The following is a 22810-nucleotide window of genomic DNA, read 5'->3' on the forward strand; positions in this document are numbered from 1 at the left end:
ATACAAGAGATCTTGTGAAGGTATAAACATGAAGATTTAACAAAAGATTAGATATGTAAGATAAGAAAAGTAAGGAATTGAGAAAAACTCCAATATTGAAAACCTGGGTGGATGGAATGATAGTGATATCTTGAACCAAAATCCAGAAGTCCAGAAGTAAGCTAGATTTGAGGAGAAAGATAAGTTCTGACTTAAATGATGAATTTCAGGTTTAAGACAAGAGACTAGAACTGTGAAAATATAGATCTGAGTCATTTACATAGAAGTCCTCAAACTACGACCCGCCGGCCAGATGCGGCAGCTGAGGACAATTATCCCCCTCACCCAGGGCTATGAAGTTTTATTATTTAAAGGCCCACAAAACAAAGTTTTTGTTTTCACTATAGTCCGGCCCTCCAAGAGTCTGAGGGATAGTGAACTGGCCCTCTATTTTAAAAGTTTGAGGACCCTGACATAGATGATTATTCAACACCATGGAAATTAATAAAATTACCAAGTGACGCAGAACTGTGAAGATTATCTTGGTGCAGTGAAGAGAGGCCAGAATGAGTTGGGGATACCCAGTTTGTAGGCATCACAAAGATGAAGATCCAGCAAAAGACTGAGAAGTGGCACTCAGAAGGAAATCCAAGAAAGAGGAGTCACAAATACCCACACTGGGAGAGTATCCAGTAAGAAGGTAGTCAGTTATCAAAAATACTGCACAGCAATCAAGAATAAGAATAAAGAGGGTATTAGATTTATCAATTAAGATATTGATGTAACTTTAAAGACAGAAATTTCAATTAACTATGAGGTTGCAATTCATATTGCTGAACATTTAAAAGAAAAAAAGGAAAATGAATATAGATGATTTTTTCAAGAAATTTTTTTGTAAAGAAATTATTTTGTAATTTTGTAAATTTGTAATTTTGTAAAGAAAATAAACAAAAGGGAGGATTTATCAAAAAACTATTTTTTATCAATTACAAAATTTGTATAACTTGCTTTTACCTTTAAAAAGACTCACAAAAGGCCAGAATACCATATATTTCACTTCTTGAAATCTTACTTAATGGCTGAAGATAAACATATAGAAAATAATCACTAGAAAAATTTCATTTCTACATCAAATCACATAAAAATCTCTTGGGCAAAAAGACATCATGGAGAGTGGAAAAAGTTTGAGAAGTCCTGCTGTAGATAAATTCCAATTAGAAAACTGTATACTATTGAATTCTGATTAAAAAAAAAACAAGAAAAAGTCACAATGAGGCATTTCTCTAGTCCAGGGCAGCTTAAAAAGACAAACAGAAAGATATTCGGACATTAGGGAAGCGACTGGCCAGGAACATGGTTCAGGAATGGAAAGGTGACTAAGACATAATACCAGGGCAGAAAAGGGTCCTAGAAGAACCCTGAACTCATGATGGAAGCAAGAATGAGTGCCTCTGGCAACTGTTGCCCATTACTCAAGAGTGGAGATTAATAGCCAAGTAAGTACATTTGCAGAGTCAGCTGAATATTCTTTTAGGTTAATATTCTGAAAATATACAAGGGTCTTATTTTGCAGAACTATCCTGTCTAAATTTTTAGTCATGTGACTCTTCTATGGGAATAAGCTAGCAAAATCAAACTTTTTTAGGGAGAAGTGGGGAAGGGTTGTCAGGATTGGTACAAAAAGGATTGCCAAGATATTGTTTAGCAACAGCCTCTAAGCTTTTCCTGATCCTATATGGGTCTGCCTAAGCTGAGAAAACTGGTAAGATAAAAGAATCATATAATTAAAGAATTATAAGAATGTTTCTTTTGTCTATAAAAAACCACCTACTACATGGATTAAAAAAAATGAGGGAAATAAAAAAAAAAAAGGGGGGGGGAATGCAATGCATTTCTTTGGATGGCCACAAACTTTCTTCACAGACATGTTACACATCATTAAACTTTTAAAACACATTAGTATTTTACTAATACACAGTTCACCTAAGAGGTTCCCAAGTGCCCCCTTCTAATCAAGGGCCAAGCTCTTACACTCAAGACTTGGTCCAACTCAGGGGTATCCTACCATATTAAATATGAACAAGACAGCAATAGTCAATTAAACATAAATTAGGAGTAGTCTTCAGGTTCCTTTCTGGCTAATTGCCAACATAACCCCATGAGTAGACAAAATGTAAGCACCTTTGTCTTTTAAGTAATTTGTAGCTTCTAGCTCTTTCTGTCAAATGTCTCAAAAATTTAATTAACAAGTTTGACTTTAGTTTTGTGTCTTGTAAATGAAGTGTTCTAGTTTGAGTAAATTATAAAAATCTGTATTAAAATCCCATTTTCACACTTATTCTACATATAGAGTGACCCAAATTCCACTGTGAATTTAAATGTTCCACAAGAAAAGATTACTTCAATAAAAACATTATAACTTGAAGATCCTGAGGGATTTGTTTGTTTTTTAATGTGCAATCTAAGGTTATGAACTATAGGATCATAGAATGTGTGAGCTGGATGGAACTAGAGAAAATAAATGTTTGAACACAGAATATTATACCTGGAAAAGACTTTGAAATAAAATATAAAAGCGGCTAAAAAACCTCAGAACAGGCTATTAAAACTACAAGTATAAAATATTAGAACTTAGAACAGGATGTTATAGATGGAAGGTTAATAACTTTAGAACAATGACCATACAATAGTAGGAGCAATTTGGTAGAGTGATACTGAATAAATAAATTATATCATCTCTTAAACAGACTCAGTTTCTCATATCTAAAAAATGATTAATTTCAAAAGGTAATAAGTAATGATTAATATTACTATATTTTTATAAGATTATTGCAATTATGTATTACCATTTCCTAAGGTCCTGACATTACCACATCAAAAGATCATATAAAGCACTATCTTGGTTGATCTCTCTCTTGGTTTGGTTGTTTTTAATTTTTCAAATGGTAGTAAAATGGTCATTTTTAATTTTTCATATGGGTAGTAAGTCCCAAATGGTTGGAACAAAAAGATTTCCTAACACTCTAGCTCCCCACACTGAGGAAATCATGGACCTAAAACCTATGGCCCCTCAAAAAAACCTCAAAACAAAACAAAACACACAAAAAAAACTACTTCTCACACAGCAATATCACCACCTGGTGGTCAAAGTATGTCCCCCAAAATTTAATCAAAATAGTATATTTTTAAAGGCTCATCCACACAAATTTTGAATGAGAAATTAGACAATGTAACGTTCTTCTAAAGAACCTAATTAGGGCAGCTAGATGGCAGTACATAAGAGGACTGGTCCTGGAGTCAAGAGGACCTGAATTCAAATTTGATTTTAGATATCTAACACACCCTAGCTGTGTGACCCTGAGCAAGTTACTCAAACCCAATTGCCTCCACCATAAATAAATAAATATGTGAATGAATAGTGAATTCTTTTTTGTATGTGTGTGTGAATTCTTTAAGAAAAAAAATATATATATACTGCTTAAAAAAAAACAAAACCTAACAACCAAGAAAATATATATGGGCAATTCTAACCTATTAAAGTGGTTTGTAAAATGGAAATACTGAATCACATACAGCCCTTGCCTACAATGCAATTTATAAATGAGAACTGTTTTCGGTAGCTAGGTAAATACAAAGCATATGTATATTGAAGAATGTGGGTGAACTATGAAAGTAAATCTTTATTTCATTACTATGATTTTTTCCCAATAAAATATGAGATTAATGTTCAATAATCTCATTAGTTGTGTGATTTGGGGCAAACCATTTTGTCTAAGCTAAAATTTTTCAGTCTATAAAATGGGTCTATATGAAAACTCTCTTATAGGTTTGTTGGGAAAAAAGCATTATTTCTCTTATCAATTTGCACACTTGTGAAATGGAGGTAGTAGTTGGATTATCTTATAGTGTTTATGTAAGAAAAGTGCTTTGTAAAATATAAAATACTAGGGAAATTGTGAGTGATTTGGTACAAACAGGATGATTCCAAAGGTTAAGGAAACCAGATACGTTTTCCTTACATTGTCTAAAAAATATTTTAAAAATCAGCTCTATCCCATTACTATCCCACAATTTAAAGGAATCAGAAAAGAAGGAAACAGTACTTAGGGCTGAAACTAGCAGTAGAGAATACATTTTAAGGAAACAGTTTTGAATGCAATTCTAAATTTATTTTAAGCACCTTCATTTAAAAATAATTACAAGGATTCATTTGTACAGCATCTAGGGGGCACATCATTCTCTCACCAAAGAGAGAACAGCTGTTATGTAAAAATCTTATAAGAGGACAGATAACACAATGGGATTAAAGAGTCTCTAAATGACAATTTCCAAATGACTCGAGATAGTAGTTTCCTAGATTCTGTGGTGCCAAGATACCAATTACTAAAATTTTAAGATGCAGAAAACATCCAGTTTTATGGAGCTTACTAAAGAACTAGCTACACACTCTCACTCTCTCTCTCTCATACACACACACCTGTATTTATGTTTCTGTGCCCATTAATCTCATAAATAAATAAAAGCAATAAAATAAAATAAAAGCACATATTGACAACTATCATTTCATTCTCCTAATTCAATAAAGAAAAACTCTCTTTAAAATAGACTGCTTTTGGAAATTGCAGATTCCTTTATCAGTAGATGTTTTCAAACTAAAACTAGATGCTGTCCTGTATACTGTTGATGGGGCTCACAGTTTAGGGTGGTATTGGACTAGATAACTTCAAGGATCCTTTCCAGCTCTAAAATTGTCTCATCTACTATTTTAAATTCTAAAGTCTCTTCTAATGATAAGTTTCTATGTCCTGGCATTCAATACTCCAAATGGTCATTACCATCTCCAACCAGCTAGGTTTTGATTTCAAAGTGATTTTTTTAAAGCATTATTTTGAGTAGCTGCCAAAATACAAGTCAAGAAATGTTAGAAGGCTATAAAAGACACCTGTTCAAGAAAAAGAGAACAAAGGAAAAGAACACCATTCTAAAATATCTAGTTCAACTCACCCATGGTGACGTAAGGTAATTTATCAGTTGATCCATGAGGATAGATGCTGTAGAGGTGAGGTCCAGTAACATCCACTCCTCCTAAAACCAAAGCTGCACCAATGTAACCTTGATACCTAATGGACAGTATACATTAAAAAAAAAAAAAAAAAAGCATCATTTAAACAAATTTTAATATAAAAAAAGCAAGTTATACTCTGGAAAAAATAGGAAATAATTAAGACGGAAGGCACTGACATTCAGTAACACTTTATAATATAAAGATGGCAAAATGATGCTTTCTTTTTTACCTGGGCTTTTTTTTAAAGGTAGGATTCTCCAAAACTATGCCCCAAATCATTTTTTTCAAGGTGTGTTCTGAATGATTACTCATATCTGAACAATGATAAAATTTTGCATTTACAAACTCTTATTATTGTTCAGTTGTTTATGTCTTGTCTGACTTTTCATGATTCCATTTTGGGAGTTTTCTTGGCAAAGATACTGTGTGGTTTGCCGTTTCCTTCTCCAGCTCATTTTACAGGTGAGGAACTGAGACAAACAGGACAAGTTTCAGAGCTAATAAGTGTCTGAGGCAGAATTTGAGTTCCTGATAGTGAGACTTACTGATTCTAAGCCCAGTATTTTATCCACTGGATACCACCTCACTGGTTTCCACAAAACATGTTCAACTGACAGCAAATGGGGCCTACAGAAGGAAAATGGGTTGCACATCTAATGACAAGGTTCAAATCACCATCCCCTAAGTACCAGTTAACTACCAGGCTCTTTTTTTCTATGCCACATTGTCTTTCTTTGTTAAATCAACTCACTAAAAATGGAGCCTCACACTAAAAGAAAGTGCCAAAGAGTCCCTGAAAAGAAAAACTCTATTTTCCCCACTGACTCTATCATACATGAAACTATTTTTGAGGAAATAAGTCATGGGGGCAAAAGGGAAAAGAGCAAACCAAACTTTGGTATATGCTCCTATTTAGCAAATGAATAGCCATACAAAATCCCTTCTCCTATGCCTTGAGGGGCTGACAGAGATGCACATTTTATAAACTGGAACACTATATATAAATGCTACACTTCTGAAATGCAGAGATCATTAAGAATGCTTTGATGGATCTGTGAACTTCAAAACGTACTGGTACACTGGTACAAAGTACAACCCATCCATGTTTTCTTATCCAGTTCATAAGACATATCAGAGGATTATTCTAATTTACTGAAGGACTTCCCTGGTGCTCTTTCTTACAGTTTTGAGAATCAAGAGAACATTCAGACAATCCATCTGCTAAACCCTGCTCTCATCCTTTTCTGATCTTATATTTTCTTGATGATTATCCATCTTTGCTTCTTCAGAGACTGTGGCATTCCAGATCTTGCTATCATACAAAAGCCCTAGTAAAGTATAGGAAGCTTATAGATCAAAATACTGTATATTGAAGCAATATAGCCGTCTCTCTTCCTTTTCAACACTGGAGCCAGCTCACTGTTCCTTTATATTGTCTGCCCCAGATAGACGTACTACAGGATAGCCATTCAGAGGCACAAAGAGATCTGGAAAGCAAACATTTTTCATCCATTTAGTCTATCCTGTGTTGTTGAACAGGCCAAACTGAGTTATGTGATTATCAAACTTTTCCAGAAGGGTAGGAGCAATGAATACAATGTCATCTATAAACAGTAATATCTAGAAAGAACTCTTAATTTCCATATATCTGCCACTATGGTGGCATAATTTTTGGTAAGCAGAAATCTGTTTATTATGCCTTGCTTAATGTTAATAGGTTCTTGAACAGGGTCATTTCTAATGTGGGACTCTTAAAGATCTTGATGAATGGAAGACACCTTGCTGTAAAAAACCTATAAAGTGGCCTATAAAGTGGCATTTCATTTTTACCAAGTTGAATGTATTTTTTCCAAAATAAGGAAATACACAATCAATTATGAAGTGGTAAAGATGTGACATAAATCTGAATATATATTTATTCTCAACTATTATCATCATCAAAGATACCCTTAATTTATGTATGGTAAACACTCATAAAGATTTTATAGATTGGAGAATAGATATATAGATCTCTAAATGATATTTTCTTATTTGCTTTTTGGGGTATCAATAAGGTATGAATTTTTTTTTCAAGTCACTGGTATCTTTCTCTCCTTTAGATATCTTATATATTGTTCATTTGATGCTGTCATAATTTTATCACCTCTAACATGAACCTCCTCTATATGCCTGATCAAATCGAAATACTTTCCCCTTATCTGTGCTCTTTACTGTCAATTCTATTTCCTCTGTTAAGTTCCCCAGAAACTATGATGTTGGAATCCAAGTTATGTGACTCTTTCTTTATTCTTCAGGGAGAAAAGTTTTCTGTAATAATTTTTGCAAATCTTTTCCATTTTTCTTGTTTGTATTTCCTTTTCTTATTTAATCCTTAATGTCCTTGGGATGACTTTGCTTAGCTGGTTATCTTGCCAACTTCCTTCTTCCCAACTACTTCTGTATTTTATAAAGATGATTCTGTTCAAATTGTGTTTTTTTTTAATGTGATTTTATATACAAATTTATGTTCTAATCCATTGTTGCTTTTGGCAGCTACCTCTTTCCATTTGGCAAGTAAGACAATTGCTAACTGACTAGCACTATCTGGGGTTCTTTGGTTTCCTTGCTGTAGCAATTAATTTACACTGTCTTAACGTCTAGATAAAATTAATATAGATGGAAGAGATATTATTTCCACTGTCCACTTCCAATTTTTAATGATTAGGAGCTTAAATAATTCAGGTTTGAATCTTCATTGCATACTGAATGTTTTTCTAATTACTGTTTTTTCCTTTGATTGACTATTAATTCTGATCTTAACTGTAACAAGTCAACAATCTAACTGGGCACAGACAGAAAACAAGCATAATTACCATCTCCATAAGTATTTTTCTGTCTGATAAGTGTGGTCAATTTTATGTTCTTTCCATTACTAGGGAGGGATGGGGGAGAGAGGAAAGAGAGGAGGCACATTACTATAGTCTTCTATTTTTTCCTTTTTCTTTTTTTTATCTTTCCTCCTTGAGACAATTTATAAATCAATCTCAATTCTTTCAAGACTCCCACCTTCCTTAAATTTTCACTTGATCTGGTCCAGTTACTCTTTTCACCTTAGTCTTCCTAAATGCCACAAAAACACTATGATCCAAATATGGTGTTTTCTATCACTGACTATAAGAATAGGTCATGAAATAAATGCCAATAAATTATTCCATTTTAAATATATCTGCCATCATTACAGTTTCATCTATGAATGCTTTCAAGATGATCTGGCTCATTTAACTCTCACACCCAACTTTTATAAATTAATTTTTACTTCCACAGCTTTTCAGTATTTTACAGAGCTATACTGGCTCATAATTTTCCATCATGCTACAGTATTATTTAATAAATGAGCTTGCAGTTCAAACTGAAATTACCCTTGGCAGTCACTGCTCTTTACCTAGCAAGAAAAGCAAGTATTTATCGGCTAAGTCAATTTCCAGGCTCCTTTGGTTTCTTCACCATGACAAGAATTTTACATACTGAGCTTTTGCAGGAAATGGTGATAATGAGAGTCAATATCTTTCCCTGTTTTCCCAACTTTTCTACATCAAAGGATATATCTGGATAAATCAACTTGAAAGCTGTTACAACTTTACAAAATATATTCTCCTATATATCCTTTCTATTTTGATGGCTATTTTAAACTTTGCTCTTATCAGCTGATAGTTTGCCTTTAAAAAAAAAAAAAAAGACATGATTCTCATGTATCCCATATCACTTTGCTTTCTTTCTCAAAAAAAAAAAAATTTCATGACATATAACTCTGAAGCTTGTGAGCTTATATGGTCTCTGTTGATTCTCAAAACTGAGTCATGTTTTGCCACATTCTTCACCCCTCTCCCCACTCTCTCACTGATGTTGCTGAGGAACCAAGCACACAAAGACTCTGCCTGGAAGATCTCGTCAAGTTCCTCAAAGAATGACTGTTTTTCATTTTTTAAAACAGATGTTGGCATATCCATAAAAAAATAACTAAAGGGGAAGATTTAGAAAAATCTTAAAAGTTTGTATGACCTAACAAGCCATAAAAACAAGACCTAAAAAAAGTAAAATGAGTAAATCAAAGAGAACAACAGTAATAATGGCATTTATTAATAGCTCCAATGTGCAAGACACCATGCTAAGTGCTTAATACCTCATATGATTATCACGAAAAATCTTTGAGGCAGGTGCTTTCTTGATCCCCATTATAGAGTTGAGGAATCTGAGGTAAAGAGAAGTCAAATGATGTGCCCAGGTTCACTTAGTGAGTATATGAGGTCACATCTGAACATGGATCTTGCTAACCAGGGGCCCAACACTTTATTCACTGCACCTAAAAGTTGCTTCAATATAGAGAGACTATATAGTATTGTAAAGAAAAACTGAAGAGTGAAGAACTCTGTGTCCAGTGTAATGACCAACCACGATTCCTAAGAAATGAAAACGCTTACTTCTTGACAAAGAAATTAAGGACTAAAATGAGACATATATTTTCAGACTTAACTCAAAATGCAAATTTGCTTTGAGAGGGAAAACAGTAAAAGAGGGTTTAAGGAGATTTGGGGTAATAAGGCCGAAAAAAGAACAGGAACATTCAAAAGAATAGGAACATCAAGTCCTTTTAAAAGTTGCACAAGAAATGAGTTTTGTTAGAAACTCATATAGCTTTAGAATTAATATCTTAAAAAAAGATATATATAGATGTATATATTTATATATAAAGAGAGACATACCGTCCAAATTTCACGTATAATCCTAGTATTAATCCAATTCAGAATAATAAAAAATAAAAACTTTACTTAAAAAAACATATTAGATAATAACTGCATAAGTTGCATTTTATTTTTATGGTAGTCTTTTTGCTTATGCTCATAATAAGCACCACCTTAAAATAAATTGTCCTAAGAAATGATGTTTCTAGGTACAGCTAGATGTTACAGTGGATGGAGCACTGGTCCCAGAATCAGGAGGGCCCACCTCAGTGAGCTGACACTTACTAGCTGTGTGACCCTGCGCAAATCACTCAACTCCAACTATCTCACCTCTCTTCCTCAAAAAACAAACAAACAAACTATAATTGGTAAATACTGTTAAAACAAATGACACTTTGTTGAAATTCCCTAATTATCAAAGAAATGCAAATCAGGACAACCTTAAAACACTACCTAGAATTGTCAAAATAGCAAGAAAATTATAAAACCAAAATTGATAGTGCTGTGGAGAAACAGAAGTGGATGGGACTGCAGATTAGTACAAACATTTGAGAGCAATACAGTGATATGCATTAAAAGTAGTAAAACATAGCTTTTAACAACTCTGTAATTCTACTGCTAGCACTTTACCTCAAAAACACATAAAAGGAAGGAAAAAAAGACCTATGTGCACAAAAATACTCACAGTTTCTCTATTTGTAATAGCAGAAAATAGATGAGGAACCTATATGTAAAAAAACCTGAGAAATGCTGAATAAACTGCTGTGTACAATAATGTAATACAATTTTGTGATATAAAAAAATGACTCATATAAGGATATGTGGAAAGACCTATATACATGAAAATAAATGTACAGTCAGCAGAACCAGAACTGTGCATATGTTGACTACAATTATGCTGGGAGAGAGGAAAGAAAGAACAAGACCAAAAATTGTAGAACTTCGGTCATATTTAGGAGAGAGGGAATAAAAGCATTTTTATTTGTTTCTTAATTCATCTTTTTACTTTATTTAAATAATAAGGGTTTCACAAAAATTTTTATTTTATTTGTATGTTTGTTTTAGTTCACAGTAATGAAAAATATATATTTTTAAGAGAACTAAATGTTTCTTGTTGCCTTTAGAGACAAAACGAAACCAATCCCTTTGCCTCCTTATGGAGTATTTGTGAGCTACCCTTTCATTTTAACTGCAACTTACTTGTCTTCTGTTGTTCATTGTTAAATTCTTCCAATGGTATCCACTGGACAAATAATTCATTTCTAGAGTATCTAAGATTAAGTTAATGTTTACAAATGGTTTAAAAACTCCTTTTGTTCTACCACTGCATTATAGTTACAGTGAAAACAAATAAAATTAAAAGCCATTTTCTTTTTCATTTCAACAGTTGCCATGGCCAAATAATTCATCACCAAGCAAATAACTTAAGTTTGTTCATTCTTAGCTAAACTATTGCTGGCACAATACCAAAGCCTTTCCAATATGGTAACTAGCCTAAGCTTTTATTCCACTGGTTTAAGCTTTGAACACCTAAATCACTTTCACTTCCATAAGGCTTTTTAAATTTTAACACTGTATACAAATATAGGGTGATATGATTGTCCTTTCAAATAATATAAGGAGATCATTAGAAAAAGTCATTGAACTTTTTCCTACCTAAGAGTTCTGAGTTCGTAATATCTAGTAAGGTTGTAAAGCTCTTTACCTAGAATAACTTATCTGATAACTATCTTAGAATATATAGAACATTGAATTCCAAGACTAGAAATGTGCATGTTCGCTCTGTTCTTATGTTACTCAACATATTAACTGGACTGAATTGCCTCTATGGTCCTCTACCAAATCTAAGGACCTAATATTAGAGGGTAAAAAACAACTTAGTTTTGAGTTAGGGTTTTTGGATTTAAATCCCCACTTGGAAAATTATCTGTGGGAACTTACACAAGTCATTTCCCTTCTCTTGAGAAGAGGTTTAGACTAGATGATGTCTAAGATTCTTTCCAGTTCTAAATGTTTAAACTATCCTCTTCTGACAAGAATTCAGTTTTAAATTTTGTAATATATTTAACAAGCCACTGGAGGGAGCTCTTACAGTCTTGTGAATTTAAAATAAAAAAAAAGCAATTTTTCCTTTAATTTCCATCAACTTGCTTTTTGTGTGTGACATTTTTAATTGAATGAAACTTAAGTAGATATATTCTTTCAGTCATTCAGAAAAGCAAAGTATTTCTGAGCTTGAAAAGACCTCAAAGGTCTTTCCTTAATCCATAGCTGAAAAAAAAGTGCTCTCATCTTCACATGATCACCTACTCTCCAATTGAAACACTTCAATAAGATCTCAGTAACTTCTGAGCCAAACCACACCAATTTTGGACAGTTCAAACGGCTGGGAAAACTTTCCTTACACCAAATCAAAATCTGCCTCTCTCAAAAATTCTATTCACTATTCATGTTCTGCCCACTGAGGGCACAAAATAAATTTAATTTATTTTCTAAATGAAAAGAATTATCAGGTTCCCCAGTTCTCTCTTCCCTCATAAGCTAGATATCCTAAGTTCCTTCGTCTCATCACCATAAAGTATAGTCTTCTAGTCCACTGACTATTTTGTTGGTTACTCTTCTCTAGATGAGTTCTAATTTGCTAGTATCCTTCCTACAATTTTTTTGGTGGCTTCCCAACTACTTCTAGGATAAAATATAAATTCCTATGGTATTTAAAGCCCCTCCTAAAAGGCTATCCATACTCAGAGAAAGAACTATGGAGTCTGAATGCAGATCAAATATATTATTTTCATTTTCCCCCCTTTCTTGTGATTTTCCCCTTTTATTCTGTTTCTTCTTTCACATGACCAATGTGAAGATATATTTAACACCATTTTACATATATAGCTCTCGTCAAATTGCTTACCGTCTTGGGAAAGGACTAAAAATATGGAATTCAAAATCTTATAAAAGTGAATGTTGAAAACTATTTTTACAAATAATTAGCAAAAATGAAACACTGTTAAGGAGAAGACAGTAAGAGGAGGGATAGAGAAATGCCCAATGGCTTGGGGGAGGAGGGAAGCAAGGATCAGGCAAGTTGGACATTAATGAATTGTGTAATACCTTCTAATAAGAGGATTAAGAAACACTTCACCCAAAGAAATTTTTTAAATACTGATTTGTGTAATTCAATAGCATTGTGTGTATAGTTTGGTATACAAAAAAGATAAAGAGATTTGGAGAGGTGAAAGGATTTTTCTCAAATTACTGAATGATGAAGTTTGGAAACTGAACCATGAACTTCTGCTTCAGAATTCCTATGAAAAATTTTCTCTTATGGACTGAATCATGGAATTGGAGAAATTAACACTTTGATTGTTCCTTATGAATGATCTTTCTTCTGCAACCACTTGAATGTTTAAAGATAAGTAATTTATGATTATCTTCCTCCAAAAAAAGCCCTTCATAATATGGCTTCAGTCTATCTTTTCAGACTATTATAATACATTATTCTCCCTTATACAATTTATGCTCCAGTCACAATTCCCCATGTGTAACATTCCATTTTTCACTTCCCACACTGGCTCCATTCCAGAAATACTTGACCTTTTCACCTCTCCTTTTCAGAATCTTAGTCTGTGAACATGTATCACCCACAGTAAAATATAAATTCCTCAAAGAGAAGGGTAGTTTTATCTTTGTACATCCAGATAGCACATCATCAGGCAAACAGTAGGCACTTAATGAATGTTCAACAATTCAAAGGGCTACACCCATGGTTTAATTCCATTCAATTAAAAAAAATTTGTTAAGTCTTTGGTTTGAGCAAGGTATCATGATCCGCCTTGGATGTGAAGACAATCATGAGAATGCCAGCCCTCAGGAAGCTTTTATTCTACTACTGAAAGAAAATGTACACAGGTAAGTAAACACAAGTTAATTTGAAGAGAGAAAGAACAAAAACAACTGGGTGAATGAGAAGCTTCACAGAGAAGTTGAAACTTAAAAGGGAAAATGGAAGATTAAGAGAAGGAAGAAACAGAGGTACTACTTAGAAATCAGATGTCTAGCGGTAACTAAGAAGAAGCAATTGTATTCATGGATGGCTCACCTTAGACTTTAAGATTTATGAGACACTATTTTTTCTCTTTTGAGCCCTACAATCTGTGAGGAAGACATACTACAAGCTGTATAACCGCTACTTCAACATGAGGAAACTCAGAGGTTAAGTTATCTGCCCATGCTTGCACATATTACTAGGCAGTGCAAGCAGGAGTCAAACCCACATCTTAACCTGAACTCCAGCAGTCTTTCCACAATGCTTTTCCAAGGTACAACAAGGAGCTATTTACTTTCTGTTTATGAACTCCATACATTCTATATCTGTGAAATGACAAACGGGGCAAGGACCTAGCTCTGTTATTAACTCATTATAAGACCCTAGATAAATCAAGAGGCTTCAGATTCTTAATATGTAAAACAGGGCATACTTGATTAGATTCTAAACCAAGGATCTATGAATTTGGGGTTCGTTTTTGTTGGATTGTCTTTTTTTTTAATATTTTGATAATACTATTTCAACATAATTGGCTTCTTTTATATCATTTCTTTTTTATGAATTTAAAAACATTAATCTGAAAAGGATTCGTAGGCTCTATCAGACTATCAAAGGAGTGCATAATACAAAAACAGTTGGACTAAAGAGTGTGCCTAGGGCATACTGAAGTTTTAATAGCATTCTATATTTTGAGGTCCCTTCTGACTCTAAAATTCTATAGTCTAGATATTCCAGCTCTATAATTCCATTCATAGTAGCAAGTTACCTTTTTTAAGTTTAACAAACCCCCTTAAGAAAAAAAAAGTGGATATAAATCAAACAGATCTATTATACATATCTAAACATAAAGAACACACACACACCCCCAACCAACACAAGGAAATTCAGTCATCATATTGTTTTAGATTGCCTTGTTCACAATGTGAAAACTAGGCTTACCGGAGAAACTATGCTTCTCATGGGCAAGAACCCTATTTTTTGTATTTCTCCCAATGTCTCTCACTGGGCCTAATACATAGAAGGTGCTCAAAGGTTTGCTTCCTGTCTTCAATTTCACATAGCATTTGAAACCTATTATGTATTATTATATACTTCAATATTTCAAACTTTAACCTTCAGGAAGATAGGGGACCATGTCTTATCTAAACCATGCGTTCCCATAAGTGCTTAATATTATACTGTTCTATACACAATAGGGGCACAATGTTAGTGGAAATGAATGAACAAAGACAACTCACAGAATCCAATGGATTACCAAAACAGTCAACTGTTTTTGTTTCTGAATTAAAACTATTCTAACCCATTAAATGACAGGGAAGACAACAGGATATCACAAAAAAGAGCACTGGTCTGGTCATCTAAAGACCTAGTCTCTAATCCTGACTCTATTAATTAGCTGCATTACCCTAGGCAAAATTCTTGGGCAAATCATGCCCTGCTTTTATTAAATGGATTTCACAAGAGACAACTTCCTGGGCTACAAGACTTTGGGGACACAATCATCTCTCATCTCACTTTCTTCCCTGTAACATGGGAGATTTGGATTATACTTCTGCTAATATCCTCCTAACCCTAAATCTGTAATTCTAGGAGACAAAGTCATAGAATGGATGGTATAGGACAGGGATTTAAAAAACCTGGGCTGGAATTCTAATTCTACTCCTTACTACTCATGCTCCTCTCAGAACTCAATCAGTCTGATCTGCAAAATCTGGGGTTTGGACTAGTTCATTCAGAAGCTCCTTACAATTCTAAATGCATCTAAGCACAAGGTTCATCACTTAATGTAAGATTTAAAAAAAAAAAAAAAAAAAAACCCTAGTAAGTAGTATAATACTACAATGAAAATAAGTAAGTCATCAAGTTACCTAAAAAGCATCTGTTTAAGCATTCGGTTAGCTGTGACAACTCTGGGTAGACGTCCTGTAGAAAGGGAATGGAGCTCCAAGTTGGAAGAGATCAGCTGAGTTGTCATGTCAGTGTCTGCAGCAGTCCCAGCACCACAGCAACTGGAAAATAGGAGCAATTTAGAAATGTCAAGGTTCAATTACCCATTCAGTCAATAGAAAACTTTCAGATAACTTTCCTAAAGAAAGAAAAAGAAAGGTGAGGCTATGATATTAAGACTGTTAAGCCCAATTACTCAATCTATCCCTTGCTTAGATTTAAGATCTGGACTGTTAAAGGCAATAGATAAAATGCTAAAATTCTCTAAGTATAATGAAAAAAGCACTAATCTAGGAATGAAATGAAGTGGTTTTCATCTTGGCTCCTCCATTAACTTTTTGTGTGATCTTGGGCAAGTCACTGTACCTAATAAAGGAATCAGCTTTTTCAAAAGAAAAAGTGAGAACTGACTAGATCCTGAGAATCCAACATGCAGTCTACAATCCAAACGTAACTTAATTGACCTTGGAGTACACAGTCTGCCAAATATTTTTAGCAAGAAGCTAGAAAGTAGGGAAGTAAATACATAGGGCTTAAACATTTGCTCACTGTCCCTCTGCATCCAAATACTTCCACGTGTCATATTAGTGAGTTCAGAACAATTATTAGCAACTATCACTGAAAATCGATATATAATAAATTCACGCTGTCTGGACACATGGCTCATTATTGAGAAACCTGGGCATTTCTGGTCATTTTTACTGTCCATTCTAGGAGACATTTTATGATTTCAGTTCAGATATTCCAAGTCCCAAGATCCTTATTAGCATTAACATTCTGTTATTCTAAGGTCCAGCTCCTCAGTTTACAAAATTCTCTTTTCTAACAACCTATTTCTAAAGTAACTTTCCCATTCTAATATTCTATTTTCTAACACAGGTCCCAACTTGTACAACTATAATGAACCTTCATAAATATCAAAATATTTCACTGGATCCACAGGATAACAATAGCTATACTATTAGCATCTGAGACTGAGGAAAATATATAACAAAAAAGCTATTATGAACTTAAGTGAACATGTATTTTATTAACCACAGAATTTACATCCTTTTGCAAAAAAGTAATACTTATCTTTGAAACATGTTAGTTACCCAGTCCAGAGAAAAGCCATTCCCTTATTGATTATACTGAGGCTATATGAAGTGGCCAATGCCATTTTGTAGCTTTCAGAGACTAAAAAGTCTGGTGGAAGGAAATCTTAGACCTAGATTCCATATTAGGATTCCTTGCAGTAACTCCACGGCACAGATTAGGAACTACTATTCTGACATTCTGTTTCAATGTTTTTTGAGTATTAATATTCTTAAAGATATGAGATCTTTAAAACAGAACGTCTAATTCATGAAGTCATGGATCATAAATTGAGAGTTGGAAGGAATTTTAGAAAAGTATTATATTTGAAAGATCTTATACATGGTGGAAATAGCACTGGACTTGAAGAAAAAGAATTCAGCTTAATATGAATTGTGTGGCTTTAGCCACTTAACCAAAATGGGCCTTAGCCTACTCAATTATAAAATAAGGAAAATGGAACTAGATGATCTCTAACGTCTATTCTGGTTCTAAATCTTATGATCCAAATATTTTCATTTCCACTGAGTTTAAATGACTAAAACCAAACTCTCAAAACACTAAGAATTATAAATATGAACAATCAATACTTACTAGATATTAGGAGATATGAAATGTATTTTTGAACAGTTCTTGTCAGCAACGACCATTCCTTCTGTTGCTCTTGTATCTGCCCCAAGAACTATGCCATCCTATTTAAAAAAAAAAAAAAAAAAGGAAAAAGCAAACATATTTAACAAACAGACATACCACAAAAACATGTTTTAAGTCAGTGGGGTATAGTGGGAATTACACTGAATTTGAGTCAGAAAACATACATACGAATCAAATCCACTATACATTTCAATTTATTCATCTATTAAAAAAGGGATAATAAGGCTATCAAGAGTTTAAAACAATTTTTAAATTCATATCAGACACATTGTACACATTAAGAGAATGGTTAAAAGAACAAATCATGGATAACAAAACAACAAAAAAAAATTAGCATTCCTTCCCAATAAAACATCTATAATCATGCTTTAAAAAAGATGTTCTACTAAAATACACTTTTACTGGACTCATCCCCAAGAAATGGCAAATTAAAATCAGAAGACCTGGGTTCAAATCAAAGTTCTGTCACTTCTGTGACTTAAACATGGTACCCATCTCTCTGGAGCTTAGTTTCCTCTTCCATAAAAATGAGAATTATACAATTTACCAAGTTCACTCCCATTCTAAAATCTTATGATTACAAAAGGAAATCAAACATCACTTTCATCAAATGATTACCAAAATGCTTCCAATTAAAAGGTTTCAATTCAGCAAGTATTTACTGAATGAATGTTCAGCATGTAAACGTTAATGTGACAGCATTGGGGAAGATAGAAAAAGTATTAAATTATAGCTAACTCCCACACAGCACTCTTTATTCACCAGAATCCAGTATGACATATATAGTCTGACAATTCTCAGATATTAATAGACTGATAAAAATTTTAACATTCTAGGTTTTCTTTCTATACCTTGTAAACCACTCCAGCGATGGTCGTGCCTGTTTTCCGAGCTGTTGGAAGTTTATAGCCCTTTTTCACAAACTCAGCTTCAATGATGGCATTTCTGACATTGAGGGAAAAAAAAATCTGGTTAAGCGGCATCCTACTTCTGTGTGGGAGATTAGCTAAAAGGAGGAAGTAATTCACAGTAGAAAAACTTGGAAAAAGGAGGCACCAGTTTGTTTGAGTGGAAAGAGCACAGGATGAAGAATTAGTTGACTGTACTGAGTAGTATAGCACAAAGCTTTCTTTCTGCAAGAAATCTTATAGACCTGAGGTCAAGTTCTGTGATTGAGTCAATCATTCACCTAAGTTTCCTCAAGTCTAAAATAAAGCATTGGGCTAAATGATTTCTTAAATACCTTCTAATTCTAAAATGTTTATATCACTTTATCAAAAGCAAACTGGGATGGGATGAAGAGAGGAGCAGTAAGGACTTATATGATACCCAAACCAGGATCTAGGGTCTATACTACTTAAGCAAAATGGAAAATACAGCTAGACATTTTTTTTAGAAAATCATGATTTCACTGATATTAAGGTACTACTGGATGAGAAAATTTCCTCAACCAATATAAATCAGCACCTTCTCTGAAACTGAAGAATCACCTCCAGCATCAAAGGCAAAGTGACTTGCCTGGGTCACACAGCCAGTGTATTTCAGAAAAGAACCTAGAATACAGGTCTTGATTCCAAAGCTAGGTCTTTAATCATTATGCCACTCTCATTTCTTTTTAAAACTACTGCTTATAAGTAAATTTGGATAAAATACTATACCAATGAGTTTAGAACTAAAATAACAATTATTTAACTGTTCTTTTAAAAAGTAAAATTGTATTCAAATTTTACCCATGATATGTAATATTGTGGTATAGTCCAGTTCTCCAGATTTTCAGAAATGAACTACTGGAGGCTGCACCTAAAAAAATCTACTACAGTGAAATAACAGGTAAATTCTCCACCTATCAGCATAGGATTAGGTTAAATAAAATCAATTCTATTGGGTGGGGACACTCATCATCATGCTTAAGAAGGAGGGCAGACTTTTTGGAAGTAATCCTAGTACATAAGGGAGAAAATGGAAAAGGAAGAACAGCCAGTAAGAATAGAGGATTCAATTTAATTAAACAAATAGTTATCAAAGACATTAAAACTCCACATTCTGCAGTGAGGACTCAAAAGTCCAAAGAAACAGTCTCTGCCTGAAGAAACCTTGCAAGAAGGAAGGCCAAAAAACTGTACTCAGAGATGTAAACAAGAGATCTTAAGAAAGGGATTTTACCAAGTCAAAGAGAAATATGAAAGAATCAAGAGACATATAGGAAGAGTTATACAATGAAGAATGAAGTAGAATTGGGAAACCAATATACACAACAACTACACTGTAAATAAGATGGGGGGAAGTTTTTTTTTTTTTTTTTTTTTAAAGGAAACTGGATGCTGTGTAATTATTAACAACCAAGTTTGAAACTGAAAAGGGTTACTTTCACTGAATGTCCAATGTTATAGATATTATTATCAAAATTGGTAGGGGCGTTATTTATTTTTGCTCAATTTTTTTTTTTCTTTTTAAACTATTGCTAAGGGGAAGGATGCATCTGGAAATTATTGTGATACGATAATCTGCCAAATAAAAAAAAAAAAAGAGGACAAAGAGATCTTAAAGGAGGGAAAGGAACCCACATGTGCAAAAATGTTTGTGACAGCCCCTTTTGTAATGGCAAGAAACTGGAAACTGAGTGGATGCCCATCAGTTGGGGAATGGCTGAATAAATTGTGGTATGTAAATGTTATGGAATATTATTGTTCTATAAGAAACAACCAACAAGATGATTTCAGAGAGGCCCAGAGAGACTTACATAAACTGATGCTAAGTGAAATGAGCTCATTGTACACAACAACAACAAGATTATCTGATAATCAATTCTGATGGACATGGTTCTTTTCAACAATGAGATGATTCAAGCTAGTTCCATTGGGCTTGTGATGAAGAGAGCCATCTACACTGAGAGAGGACTGTGGGAACTGAGTGTGAATCACAACACAGCATTTTCACTCTTTTTGTTGCTATTTGCTTGCATTTTATTTTCTTTCTCATTTTTTTCACTTTTTGATTTGATTTTTCTTGTGCAGCAAGAGAATTGTATAAATATGTGTGCATATATTGAATTTAATATATATTTTTTACTAAGTTTTATATATATTGGATTTCTTGCCATGTAAGGAAGGGAGTGAGGGAAAGTGGAGGAAAAAGTGGAATACAAGAGTCAATGTTGAAAAATTATTCATGCATATTTTTTAAATAAAAAGCTATAATTTAAAAAAAAATAACAAAAGTAAAAGCAACACAAAACAAACAAAAAAAGGAGGGCAAAAAAGTACAAGATCAAAATTCAATGCAAATAAGAGGATGCTAAGAGGCAACAGAAAAGGAGTGGAGGAAGAAGAAAAAGAAAGAGGAAAGGAAATGATAATAAAAAGGGACAAGAGATTGGGGAGATACGAAGGGAAAAAAAAGGAAACCAGGATAAAGAACACGGTATACTACAATAGTGGAAAGAGCACTGTCTCCTGAGTTTAAGCTTTACCTCTGATGCTTACTATATGATACCCTTTGGTCAAGTCAGTTCATTTCTCTGTACCTCAGTTTCTTTATTAATAAAAAAGAGAGAGTTGTAGTGGAAAGCCTTTGAGGTCCCTTTTAGCCTTAGAGTGATCTTCCTTTGGGGGAAGATGGAAAAAGAGGCTTTCACAAATACACACGTTCAACAGACCACTCATCATCTTTCTCCCCAAACCCTCCTCTTTTTCTAATGTTTCTATTTCTTCCAAAAATACAGCCACTCTCCCAATCACACAGGCTCAAAATCTAGTTATCCTTCTTAATTCCTCACACTCACCAACCTCCTCCTTCCAAATCTAATCTGTTGCCAGAGTCTGTCGATTTAACATCTAATACAAGCTAACCCATCTCCCCTCTCCCCTGACACCGTCCCCAAACTGAGGCCGGCCCATCTTTGCGCAAGGACTATATTTAATAGCTTGCTGGCGGTTGGCCTGACACCAGTCTCTCCCGCTCCTTTCCATCCTCATTCGGCTGTCAAAGCGATCTATCTTCCTTAATCACCCCTACTCAATAACTCCAATGACTCCTCCTCACTTCCAAGTCCAGATACAGCATCCTCTGAAATGCAAAGCCCTTCGTGAGCCTCTGCACTTTTCTTAAAGACCCATTCTGCGCAAACAAGATCCAGCGTCTCTCAACTGGACAGGGCTGGAAGGCTCTCCCTCCTCATTCTCTGCTTCCAGGGTGCGCCGGCTCTCCTCCCTGCTAGAAGCTCACTTTCCTCATCAGCCTCACTCCCAGCGCCTTCCTTTTACCATCTCCGATTTATCCTGCAGTAGCGCGCTGTCTCCCGCGGCCTGCGAGCGCCCCGGGGGCCGCAGCCTTTCTTTGTCCTCCCGCCACACGGGACGGTGCCGCGCACGAGGAAGGCGCTTAGTCAGTGAGAACCCCCTTCGCAGGCCCCCGACGTTAGCAGCTGCGGAGAGCAGAGGGCGGGGGGCCCCCGCAGCTACCGCGGGCCCCGCGCTCGGCACCTCGAATCCCTGAGTCACCCGCGGGCCGCGTCCGCCAACCCTCCTCCGTCCTCGCCCGGCGCGGCCAGCGCCTGGTTCCCCGGCCACCCTCACGGAGTCCGGCTCCGCCTCCCGGGCCCATCCGTCGCCCTGGGCCCATCCTACTTCACACCTGCGGCAGTTATCGAAAGAGAAACCGCCGGCCGGAGCCTGGCACACGGAGACGGCCGCCATCTTTCCCTGGGGAGTGCTTCCGGGGCCGGGGCGGGAACTCGGGAGCAGGCGCAGTGCTTCCGGCGCGGCGCCGCCGTCGGCGCCACGGAAAGAGAAGGGGGCGGGCCTTCGGAGGACGCAGAGCGCGTAGGTTCTCGGGCTCTTTTACGAAGCAGGAAGTTGCGGTTCCAATTTCCGACTCCCCGCGTTCGCTGTTCCTTACACGGTCCCACATAGCGGGATCGTTCTTTTGTAACTGCTAATGTTTCGTATTGTGATTGCCGAGGGGAGAGGGACCTAAAACACCGGGGCTTGGGGACCCTTACCCGCTAGGCAGTTCTCCGGTACCTATTTTAACTATCGTTACATTATCTTCTAATGTCTCAGGTCTCACAGTATCTCACGGTGTCACTGCATTTAGAGCTGAAAGGCAGGGAGAGAGCAAGGGACGAAGGAAGGAAACAGGCGCCTATTAAACACAAATTATGCGCCAAGTATCGTGCTAAGGACTTCGCAAATACTCGTTGGGGTGGGCGCTGTTATTCCCATTTTACTGTTGGGGAAACTGAGGCAGAGCGGTTGGCCAGGGTCATAAAAAACTAGAAGCGCAGAAAGGAACGATTAAGCATTTACTAAATGTGCACTTGGAGCTTATTGC

The 22810-nt window shown here is 35.3% G+C and overlaps 1 protein-coding gene across 1 annotated transcript in view; it reads right to left on the reverse strand.

Moving 5' to 3' along the window:
- The window catches only part of PSMB7 (proteasome 20S subunit beta 7), an 80919-nt gene extending 58690 nt beyond the window's left edge, over positions 1-22229 (reverse strand). Inside the window, exons 1-5 of the mRNA XM_003757110.3 lie at positions 22112-22229; positions 18331-18424; positions 17420-17517; positions 15673-15813; positions 4984-5099 (exon numbers count right to left, since the gene is read on the reverse strand). Coding sequence (XP_003757158.1) covers positions 4984-5099; positions 15673-15813; positions 17420-17517; positions 18331-18424; positions 22112-22173 — 511 coding nt within the window. The 5' untranslated portion in view covers positions 22174-22229. The remainder of the gene's footprint in view (positions 1-4983; positions 5100-15672; positions 15814-17419; positions 17518-18330; positions 18425-22111) is intronic.
- Between the last annotated feature and the right edge of the window lie 581 nt (positions 22230-22810).

The sequence above is a fragment of the Sarcophilus harrisii genome, chromosome 2 (genome assembly GCF_902635505.1).
Source record: "Sarcophilus harrisii chromosome 2, mSarHar1.11, whole genome shotgun sequence".
Classification (NCBI taxonomy): Eukaryota; Metazoa; Chordata; class Mammalia; order Dasyuromorphia; family Dasyuridae; genus Sarcophilus; species Sarcophilus harrisii.